Source organism: Emydura macquarii, unplaced genomic scaffold (assembly GCF_026122565.2).
Source record: "Emydura macquarii macquarii isolate MOO-44397 ecotype Brisbane River unplaced genomic scaffold, CSIRO-AGI_Emac_v2 contig_2636, whole genome shotgun sequence".
NCBI lineage: Eukaryota > Metazoa > Chordata > Testudines > Chelidae > Emydura > Emydura macquarii.
This window is the reverse complement of record NW_027132773.1, coordinates 41686454-41698502: the sequence shown is the minus strand read 5'-3', so window position 1 is coordinate 41698502 and position 12049 is coordinate 41686454. Positions and strand designations below refer to the sequence as shown.

General features: G+C 44.1%; 1 protein-coding gene across 2 annotated transcripts in view; it reads right to left on the bottom strand.

The window, feature by feature from the left end:
* Positions 1–12049, bottom strand: part of GNAI1 (G protein subunit alpha i1) — a 53699-nt gene that overhangs the window by 26060 nt on the left and 15590 nt on the right. The window contains exons 2-3 of one of the 2 annotated variants that reach the window (XM_067564542.1): positions 5531–5570; positions 5307–5448 (exon numbers count right to left, since the gene is read on the bottom strand). In XM_067564542.1, the coding sequence (XP_067420643.1) occupies positions 5307–5448; positions 5531–5570 (182 nt within the window). Of the gene's footprint in view, positions 1–5306; positions 5449–5530; positions 5574–12049 lie in introns of both variants that reach the window. The other variant, XM_067564541.1, reaches the window with a different exon arrangement.

The window sequence follows — 12049 nt, the reverse complement described above, 5'->3', positions numbered from 1 at the left end:
CCTGTCTAAGTACTTTACAAGTTTCTTCAGTACATGATCTGTGGAATCACTCCCCTTCCTCTACGTCCCTTCTGCAAAGACTAGCCCATACCTGGGCTATTTCCTGCTTCAGCTGTTGCACCCAATGAAAATTCCACACACTGACCTTGACCTTCATTGGATGCAACAACTTATTTATTCTAGGGTATGGATTGCCATTTTAGGTGCCTAAATCCAACATTTGGGTGCAACTGAAATCATCAAAACCCCAGTTCACCTGATGCCTAATTCTGTAGGCACTTGAAATCCCTTGGCACTTGAGTATCCCGTTAAAGTCTCCAGACTGCCAAGTTTCTGCCAGTGTGCACGTACACAGATGCCTCAATCTAGGTGCATGGGTACCTTCTTTATGCCTCAGCCCCAGTGAGATCTTCAAACTAGGCATTTCCCCACCAAACTCACCTGCAGAGCCTGATCTGGCAGGCGTGCTCAGGACATACCTAAATTCATGCAAAAGGGCTGGGGAAGCCTACCTTATAACCTTTAGCCCAGTGGTCAGAGCACTCACCCAAAGAGACTTGGGTACAATTCTCCCCTCTGCCTGATGTGGAGATGCAATTTGAACATGGATTTCCCATTTCTCAGGTGAGCGTCCCAAGCACTGTGCTGTGGGATAGTCTGGTGCAGGGTCTCAGGCCTGGTTGATGGAGGTCGATGTAATGTGGCGTACGTCGATCACCTAAAGCATGCTTCTCCGCTGGCATGGCAGTTCTGCCGACGTAAATTGCGCTAAAATTCGACTTAATAAAACCACCTCTGCAAGTGGCAGGGTGCTGAAGTTGAATTCTATGGGTCTAACGAGCATCAGTGTCGGCAGAGCGCAATATAAATCAATGTAATTGGCCTCCGGGAGGTATCCCATAATGCTCTATTGTGACTGCTCTGGACATTTGCACTCTACTGCAGCCTGGCCATGTAAACAGGAAATAGCTCCTCCCTTCAAGCACCAGGAAATTTTGAATCCCCATTTCCTGTTTGGTCAGTGTGGAGAAAGTTTTGTAGCTGAACTGCTCATGGCAACTGCACACCCCAAATGCACTCCAGTCTGGCATCAACCTGAGGTCTTGGATCTCATCAGTCTGTGGGGCGAAGAGTCTGTTCTGGCTCAGCTCTGAGTCAGAAAAAGAAATGTAGATATCTATGAGAAGATATCGCATGGCATGTTGGTGAAGGGCCACAAAAGGGATGCACAGCAGTACCACATTAAAATCAAAGAGCTGAGGCTGGCATATCAGAAAACTTGGGAGGCAAACAGTCGTTCTGGCTTGCCACTGAAGACATGCTGCTTTTATGAGGAGCTGCATGTGATTCTCAGCGGTGACCTTACCACTGTGCCACCATGCAGCATTGATACCTCCAAAGAATCCCAGTCCAGGATGAATGAGGACTCCGTGGACGAGGAGGATAAGGACATGGGGCAGGAGAGCTGGGTATTCATTCTTCCAGAGCCAGGACCTGTTCATTACCCCAGAGCAGCACAGACAGGCACAGGACAGTGTTACACACCGAGATGCCGGGGAAGGCACATCTGGTGAGTGAGTACAGCAAATCACATTTCTGTGGTTACGTCCCCAATCTAGCTTCTTATTTTTGGGAAAAAAGGAGTTTGTGTTTTTGTGGTGATGGGCTTCCTGAAGGTTGGTAAACTTCAGCAGAGGGTTACCCTCTGAACAGACTATTTATGTGCACAGGGATGCTCTGAGAATCCTCTGCGGATATCTCCAGGAAACTTTCATGTACGTACTCTGCAATCCTTTGCAGAAGGTTTCTGGGGAGGGAAGTCTTATTTCTTCCACCATGGTAGGACACTTTTCCCCACCACCTCTGCTATTAAATAAGCAGGCATCATTGCAGAACACAGCACAGCAGCATAAGGGCCAGGACTGTACCCCAATGCTTGCAGGAAATCTTCCCTTTCCATCCCTTACCCTCAGGAGACTGATATCACACATGGTCACCTAGGGAAGATGGCGCAAGTTTACAGTACCCGACCAATATACTCACTGTGTGTTATTTCCCTGCTGTGGATGGTGTCCTTAGGCCCCTACACAGACAATTCCTAGCCATGATATTGTTGGCATGGGCGTTATGGGTCTGGGAACTGGTGCCCCTCCCTTTTCCTCCCCTCCCGTCCTCCAGCAACACTTCATCCACACCCTCCTCCAATCCCTTTTGACCACCTCCTCCCCAATCAGTCTTTGGGATGGTAAAGGGGAGCACAATGATCCCTCTCCTTGGTTATGTGTGGATTAGGCAATTTAGTGCTTACAGACTTCCCTGAAATGGATGCAAGGGCCCCTTACTTACCATGTCTGGAATGCCACTCCAACCCATGCGATAGGTACAGATTGCTATGTGGGTTGGGCTTTGTCTTGTAAACATGAAAGGGAGTTCTTTTTACATTGTAACATTTTTTATTCCATGGGGTCAGCTAACAATGGCAACTTTGCTTGCCTTACAGTGGACACCTTGGCCTTCACCCCATTTTCTACTCCCGCAGAGTGCCTTTCCCAGATTAGAAAGTGGGGGGGGGGGGGGGAACCTCGGGATTACATGTTCAGTGAACTAATGAATGCCTCCACAACTGCTGAAACAGAGCTCAGAGCCTAGTGAATGTCCTAGCCAGAAAAACTAAACATGGACATGGAACACAGAAAATCTGCACAGGAGCAGGAGTGTGCAACGCAACAGATGATGCGTATTATGAGGGATCAGTCTGACATGCTGAGGCATCGGGTAAAGCTTCAGGAAGAGCAGCAGCAGGACAGACTCCCTCTAGCCTCTTCAAAACACTAAACCAACAAGCACTTTCTTACCAGCCCCCACCCCCAAGCGCTCTAGAAGGAGGTTGAGCAGGGTGCAGTACGTGCTCCTCTCCATGCCAGTGGAGGGGAGCAGGAAGAGGTGATGGCCCCTTTAAGAACTGAAAATCTCTGTGCTTTGCTGTTTGCATAGTCACACTTCGCTTTGGATGGCCAAGCAGCCTGATGAGAATGTTAAATTATCTTCCTTTCCCCCCCACTGAACTAGGTCACGAATAAAACTGTACTGCTTTAAAAAACATTCCTTTATTCATTGAGAGAGTGGGGATTTTCGACGGAGAAAGAAAGGGAGGGGGCTGATGGTGCAAAGGTGGGGGATGGGAAGGGAAGGCACAACACTGACAGATGTACATTACTGTGATTCATTCCAAAAACAGGTTTTCAATGCTTCCCTGAGGCGCAGCGCTCTGCGATTGGCTCTCACCATTGCAGTGGCATCTGGCTGCTCAAAATTAGCAGTCAGCCTATCAGCCTCCACAACACAACCCTGGGGGAACTTTTCCCCTTTGTTTCATAAACATTATGGAGTACACAGCAGGCATGGATAACAGTTGCATTCACTGAGGTCTAAACTAGTGAGCAAGATGCACCATCTTGCCTTTAAGTGGCCAAATGCACATTCCACCACCATTCTGCACTTGTTGAGCCTGTTATTGAAACACTCCTTCTCGCTATGCAGTTGCCTGGTGTGGAGCTTCATTAGGCAGGGGAGTAAGAGGTAGGCAGAATCCCCCAGGATCACTACTGGCATTTCAACATCACCAATATTTATTTTTTGGTCAGGGAAGAAAGTGCCCACCTGCATCTTTAACAGACCTGAGTTCCTAAAGATGCATGCATCATGAACCTTTCCAGACCACCCCACATTGATGTCGGTAAAACGTCCCCTGTGATCCACAAGGGCCTGCAACACCATTGAGAAGTATCCCTTCCTGTTTATGTACTCTGTGGCAAGGTGGTCGGATGCTAAGATAGATGACACGCATATCCCTATCAGCCCCCCCAGTTTGGGAGCCCCATTGGGAAACCATCCACTATGTCCTGCACCTTTACCAAACTCACTACCCTTCTTAACAGAAGTCTATTAATGGCCCAGCACACTTGCATCACAGCAGTTCCCACAGTGGATTTACCAACTCCGAATTGATTCCCAACTGACTGGTAGCAGTCTGGGGTTGCTAGCTTCCACAGAGTGATGGCCACTCACTTCTCCACTGTCAGAGCAGGTTTCAAGCGAGTATTCATGCGTTTCAGGGATGGGGAGAGCTCTCTACAAAGTTCAAAGAAAGTGGCCTTCCGCATTCGAAAGTTCTGCAGCCACTGATCATCATCCCACACCTTCATAATGATGCAGTCCCACCAGTCAGTGCTTGTTTCCCAGGACCAGAACCGACTGAAGATGCTGCATGACAGCCTGCAGCAAACGGGAATTGTTTTGCCTTATGGCTTGTAGCAGGGTGGCCTCAGTAACATTGCAATTTTCCGTACTGTGGCTCCTGTCTCAGCCTTGAAAGTACTGCAGGATAAGTCGTGAGGTGTTTGTGATGTTCACAAAGATAGTGCAGAGCTGAGCGGGCTCCATGCCTCTCCGGAAACGGTGTAAGCGCAGCAAAGACTGAAGGGTTTAGAAAAATGGCACGAAAAAGCATTTGTCCATTTGTTTGGGACAAGAAAGGAGAGGGAAGGAACATGTTGCATCATGGGAGGACGACAACCTTCCCAAAAGCCTCTGCATCTAGTTGCACAGTGGGATAGCTACCCACGCTGCACTGCTTTGGTTGTCAACCCAAGCATGGCTACTGGGGATGCAATATTCCAACGCAATGAGCATGGTGTGATCACACTCCTGCAACTTCTAAAATTTGGCGGGTGAAAGTCAATTTAAAATAAATCAACTTCACTCGGCAGTGTAGACATACCCTCACAATGTCTCCTGTTGAAGCTGTTCCAATAAATAAATGATTTCGCACTGGGAAAGAATGACGGTGTAGAGTAGCAGTTAGGGCATTAACCTGGGAGGTAAGAAACAAGTTCAAATCCCTTCTCCACATGAGAAAGAAAGGCAAATTGAGCAGCCATATACCACATACAATGCCATTTATGGTGCTCTAATAAATCAAACCCCCTGCAAAGGAAAATTTTCATTCATTTATATGGTATGTTACAAGTGGAGTATTAATTTTTTTGTTCATCTGTACCCATTAGGTAAGATATGGTAGGTCTGTGCAAATAATGTCAATGTTCTTTAGATTCTGTGCTCTTCTGAAAAGTATTTTTCTCATTAAGGAATTTGGATTTTTTTCTTCTCTTGAGTGTGGATGGGGGCGACTGGAGGGGGGAATTCTAGTATCTTTACCATGAAATAAAAATGGACAACAATTGATGCTGGAACAACATATGACATGTTAGCTGTATGTCTGTGTTTGTATGTATTTCAATACTCACAGCCCTGGTTGGGTCACCAAAGTCTATCTTCAATCTCCCCATTGCTCTAATGATAGCAATAATGGACTGAATGGTATTACTGTAGACAACAGCTTTGTACTGTTTACATTCTTCTTCTGAATAACCAGCTTCATGGATAATCCTATGGAGGAAAATGATATTAAATCTTCTATTCAAATGCAAGCAAGCAAATTATTCCTTTTATGTCTTTTAACGTTACTTACTTCATTTGTTTTACAATTGTGCTTTTTCCTGATTCACCAGCTCCTGAAAAATAAAAAAGTGTAAAAATTATTAAAAGGCATCCTTCTTGACTTCCCTTTGTTTCCAAAGCTAGGAGCTCAAAAGTTAGATTTTCACATTTCAAGAATTCCTTAACAGCTGATAAATGACTGAAGGATTTTAAAATACAATTGTTACAAGTTACCTTTTAACATCAGACAGGAAGTTTAAATTACAATTTCTTGCTTTTGGGACTTATAGAAGAAGATTTCACTATGAAATGACTTTATATTCAGACTTATGCTCCAACAAGCCACCCAAGATTGTCTCATTTAAAAAACTGCAGGAGTTTCTAATGCAAACAAAGGGCCAAATACGTATCTGTAGAATCCACTGACTATACCACTCACATTTTCATAATGCTCCCTGAAAGACAGTGTAATCAAAATGTCATTACTGTGACATCTAAAGGCTTGTCTACATGGCCCCACCATGCAGAATAGGGGTGTGAGAGTTGCGATGCATACCAAAGTGTTGTGCTGCACCTGTCCCATGTAGACCCTGCTAGTGCGAACTAACAGGCACAATGGGACTGCATTAATGCTAACTACATACGCCTTTTTCCACACTATGTCTATCATCTCATTAGTCAGTTTCTGGCACTTATAACACATCTTTCAGTTTGACTTTGCCTAAAAATTGTATGATAATGAGGCCTTGTCTACACTAGCACTTATGCTGTCAAAACTTTTGTCACTCAGAGGCATGGGAAAAAAAACACCCTGAGCAACGTACATTTTTCCAGCGAAAGTGCTAGTGTAGACAAGGCCTACGTCTAAGAACAATTTTTCTTTTAAAAAAAGTTCTGAAAAATCATTTGTATAAATAAGTTGTTATTCATATGAAGTATATAAAAATGAATGATTCCCTCTCTTCCATGGGCAAGTATGTGTTCTGGGGTTTTTATTAACCATCATCATAGTAAAAAATAGATGTATATTCTGTGCCTGGGATGGTAAATTTTACCATAATCTGTAGATTGATTTTTATGTATTTGTGTGTGCGTGCACATGTGCGCGCACACAGAAATATTCTTCTCAAGACTCATATGGGATGACCTTATAACTCACTTATAGCTTCACTACTCATGAAACTCCAGCCCAAACTCCTATCGATAGAACCTATATATGGTACCACAATAACATTCCATACAGCCACAGGTAGACATGATAGGTAAAGTAAGGGAGCCAGTGAGTTCTAGGGCCAAATGTTTCCCCATCTCAACTGCTAGAAAGGGAGAGAGGATTGGCTAAATGAATCCTGCAACTTTTCTATCTGCCTCTAGCTAGTATGTCTAATAAAGGTGGTGCCTCCTGCCTACCATATACTGGAATATAATCATAACTCCATCCTACCCCCAGGGCTTGTCTACATCAACATAGCTGCACTGGTGCAATCTTCCACTGTACTGATGTAAAAAGTGACAACTTTCCCCCTAGCATCAAACTGGGGCAAGTTGTACTAATGCAAATAACTTTTTTAATTGATGCAGCATGCTACATCACTACAAATAAATAAAAACAACCAAACAAAAAATACACCAACCATGCCAAAACCAGACATGACATTGAAATTAAAAAAAAAAAAAAAAAAAAGAGGGCTATTGAGTAGGACTGGAAAACTAGCTTGAGGGAATTTTTAATCTACACAATCATTCAGAACACCATTTATATCTACTGAGATCAGGGTCTTCCTGTACCAAGAATGGATGAGGGGGAAAAGTTTTAGATAGTGAATAATAGCTTTGTCTTGTGGGCCTAACATTTTAAAAACAGCCTTGTTAATCCACCTCTCCCCCTCAAATTAAACAATCCCAAAACCACAATTTTCTCTACGGATTCCAAATCAGAATAAGCTATTTGCCCTCTTTGCATCTCATCTTTAGCTTTTTTAGGTGGTGAGCAAGAGCTTAATATTGGCATGTTCCTTTCTCTTTGGAATATAGCACAATTTCTACCTAATATTCCACATCATCTGAATCATACTGGTCAGATTGGGAAGCAAGGAGAAAGGGAGGGGGACAATTACAACACTTAATTCCCACAGGAAGTGGGAGAACTCTGCCTTCTCTCCTTGCAGAGCTTTAATGAACAATACTCGGATTTAATTTCAATTTCAATATCTGATTTCCATTGGGATAGAAGGGGATCATGAGGCACCATACTCCACCTTCCTCTCTTGCCGCTTGTCTCACTTTGGAGTTCTTGAACTGTACCTTCCATACAACCTGACTACATAGTTCCTATAACTATCGGCAAAGGGCACACACCTGGAAAAACAGGAGACGCCCTGCCACTAGTGGCTGCTGCTTTGGTTTCTCCACTTCTATACTTTCTACTACAAGAGCAAGAAGCAGGGCCCAATGGAATACATCTGCAGGCAGAGCTACAGCTTATAAATTGCCCCCTCAAGTCCCTGCCTTGGGCATTTTCCAGTGAGGATTTATGTACTGCACTCTAAAGAAGCTGGAATACTTTCACGTATTCCCCCAGATCACTTTCCTAAGAGACAGATGACAGAACAAGGAGCAACGGTCTCAAGTTGCAGGGAGGGAGGTCTAGGTTGGACATTAGGAAAAAGTTTTTTACTAGGAGGGTGGTGAAGCACTGGAATAGGTTACCTAGGGAGGTGGTGGAATCTCCATCCTTATTGGTTTTTAAGCTGAGGCTTGACAAAGCCCTGGTTGGGATGATATAGCTGAGGTTAGTCCTGCTTTGAGCAGGGGGTTGGACTAGATGACCTCCTGAGGTCCCTTCCAACTCTAATATTCTATGATTCTAAGAGCTAGGTATGTGAAGAAGCCAATTTTTAGGGTTGCTTATGCTTGAGCAGTTCCTGTGTTTGATTCCTGCTCCTTGATGGAGGAGGGTGAATCATCCAGCAGGAGCCTCTGCTGTTAGAACTGCTCCTGTCTCCAGTGTAGCCCTCCTTGGACTTGAAACCGAGATTATATCAGAGGTATTTCCAGAAGCTTATAAGGGGACTTCTCCAGTCCTCCCTAGGTCCTTTGCTGAAACCACTATCCTTTCTCAGCATGGGAGCTCAGACTTTTTCCATGCAAAGGCTGAGCCTGTTCTTTTTTCTCTCAACATAACCCCACCCTTTATCCTGGGGAAGTCTAAAGTATAGTCTACATTAGGAAATTAGGTTGGTTTAATGACATCAGAAAGGAGAATGAAAAATCCTGAGCAACAGTTAAATCGACCTAACCCCAGGTATAGACAGTGCTAGGCCAGTGGGAGAATTCTCTTGTTGACCTAGCTACTGCCTTTCAGGGAGTACCTATACTGAGGGCAGAATGCACCGCTGCCGTATTTTCATTGTAGACAAGCCCTTAGATGGATGCAGCACTAGGGCAAAGCACACACCAGATCTCTACACCCTTTTCTTTAACTCTTCCTCACTCTTTGTGACACAGCTGGTGCTATGAAAGGGTTGCTTGAGTCACAGGATAGGCAGCTGGCTGGAGGGGTGTGAGCGACCCTTGCCTTAAAGGGACCAAGTCCTAAGGTATTGGGATATTCTTTACAGGCCTTCCTAACTTGTCAGGGCTCCATGGGGGAGATGCTTCCCTCGTTAAACTAAATCTGCACCACTGCACTTTAGTGGAGGCTTATCTGGTGCCTGGCACTGGACAGGTTATGGTCAGTTATGCTGGCCACCGGTTAAGGGAAAGTTCAGTGTACATGAACTGAGGGCCACAGCTTTTCAGTGACTCCAGTGTGCTGCCAGTGCAGATTGATAACAAAGTATGTCACAGAACTTGATTAAGTCCTCAAAGGCCTACTTCTTACTTCTAGCAGAAACTTGGTAGGGACAATGTTCTCCACCCGCTCAACACAAACAAATGACGCTAACAGTCTGGTAAATGATATTGGCAGTAGAATGACTGTACATAATCGGGTGAGGAGTCTGTGCGAAGTCAAGTGGAAACAACTAAGATGTTTGTACACCAATGCAAGAAGCCTGGGTAACAAAATGGAGGAACTAGACTTACTGGTGCAAGAAGAGGAACCAGCTGATATAGAAATAACATATATGATGGAATAGTAGTCATGACTGTAGTACAGGTATTGAAGGGTATGTGCTGTTCAGGAAAGACAGAAATAAAGATAAAGGTGGTGGATAGCACTGCTTATGAATGATGAGGTAAATTGTAAATAAATTATAAGTGATAGAGGAGATCAAAATAGTCTGGATCAAAATCCCCAACTACACAAAATTAGATGGGCGCAATTGTTAAACTTTCCATCTTCAGTTGCACTAGCTTCTTCAAAGTAGTTGTTCACAAGTTAAAATAACTACACACACAAATTTCCTCAAGAACAGCTGATTAGGGCTGTAAAAGTCTGATAAACAGTATTTCAGAATGATCAAATACAATCATTTAAGAAGCAAAGAGAATATATGGAAGTTATAATAATATATTATTTTAAGCACCAACGTATCAAAATATGGTATAACAGAGAAGTTGGTCATCATTTCATAGCTAATGTTGTATCTAAACTTCCATTTTAAGACCCATTTTCAATATCCCTCTAACTTGACTGGAGAAATCAGTTTATGTTCAAACTAGGTATGAAGTAGAATTCTTCTACAGATTTAGAAGTCTACAATTAAAAATTGAAATGCTAAGAGGTCAAAAGTTATTAGATTAAAACTATACCGGGTGTCATGCTTCATCAGCCCACATATTCCTTACATAGCAAGCATTCCGGAATTCCCAATTTCACAGACAGTTTCATGACTGCAGGCATATGCCACATTACTTTGAAATTGAGACTGATAAAAAAAAATGTTTGCAACCATGTTGGTCCCAAGATGAGAAAGAGATGCAGACTGAACCACCACAGAATAGGCACTTGAATACCGTGAGAAACTCTGTTTCAATACGGAAATCCCCCACACACTCCTACCGCATACTCTAGCTGTCACTTACAACCCCACATCAGAACCCACATGGGGTTTCACAAAACCATTACAAGCCATACTTGATGGAGACCACATCTTAAAAGAAATTTTTCCTAAACCCCCTCTTCCAGCCTTCAAACAACTGCCAATCTCATCATCATAAGCAAGTTCCCCACCAAACAAGAGAGTCCAACTCAAAATGGCACCAGACCCTACCATAACAGATGCAAAACATGCAGACATATCTCCACTAGTACGATGATCAATACCACCCCCCCAACACACCCGTCAAGAGCCATGGATCCTATTCATGCCTATCACATGTTCTGTATCACACCCAGTGCATCGAATGCCCCAACAACTATGTGGGTGAAACCAGACAAATCACTACATTCTTGAATAAACTTTCACAGAAAAATGATAAGACATCATCATCCTATCACAACTGGGCAAACACTTTTCAAAATGATAACTCTGATCATCTGACCTCTCTGTCCTCATCCTCAAAGGAAACCTGCATAACACTTTCAAAAGATGAGCCTGGGAACTTTAATTCAAACCTGTGCTAGACACTAAAAACCATAGAATCAATAGACACTGGTTTGGTTCTGTGTCTCATTTCAACAGTCTAAGGGCACAGCTACACTAGAAGTTTACAGCGGCACAGCAAACTCAGGGAAGTGGTTTATTCACACCACTGAGCAACGCATAGGCATGCGCACGGGATGTGACGGGTGTGCCCAGGCACACCCTAATGCAGAGGTTTCAAACATATGGCCCACGTACCTTTTTGGATGTGGCACGCGGTGCCATCTTGATGTGTTTGAGGGTAGAGCTGCCGCTGAAAAACTGGAGGGCGCGTGATTTCTCGGCGGTTGGTACAGCTGCCGCCGAAAAAGAAGGAGCTGTGAAATTTTGCGGCGGATGGGAAGACGCCGCGATCTGCCGCTGTAAGTCCTAGTTTCGTGACATTTTTCGGCGGAGACTAGGACACGGCGAGAATTCTGCCGGCGGATAATTCAAATGTGGCCCGCCGGTGGAATTGAGTTTGACACCCCAGATAAAGATTATGCAAATTCCCTGTGTGCACACCCTAATGAAAATTCCCTGGGTGCACACCCTAATAAAATGTGCTGCGCACGCCTATGGAGCAACATAAATAATGCAGACATAAGCTGTGGTGTAGTCATAGCCCAACTCACTAACCCTCCCTTGTCCTGTGACAGCAGAGGTGTTAATAGCCCACTTCATCTTGAATAGTCTCTTGCAACATGTGTTAACTCTCTGTGCTTAATAGTCTGTATTTACAGTACTAGCTGTAACACTGATTATCTTTCCCAAACCTGAAGAAGAGCTCTGGCTATGTCTACACTACAGACCTTAAAGCAGCACAGCTGTAGCACTGCAGCTGCTCTCCCATGTACCCACTCTATGCTGGTAGGAGAAACCTCTGCTGCCAGAATAATTAAACCACCCCCAATGAGCGGCAGTAGCTATGTCGGCAGGAGACATAGCACTGTCCATACCGGCACTTTTGTCGGTGAAACTTA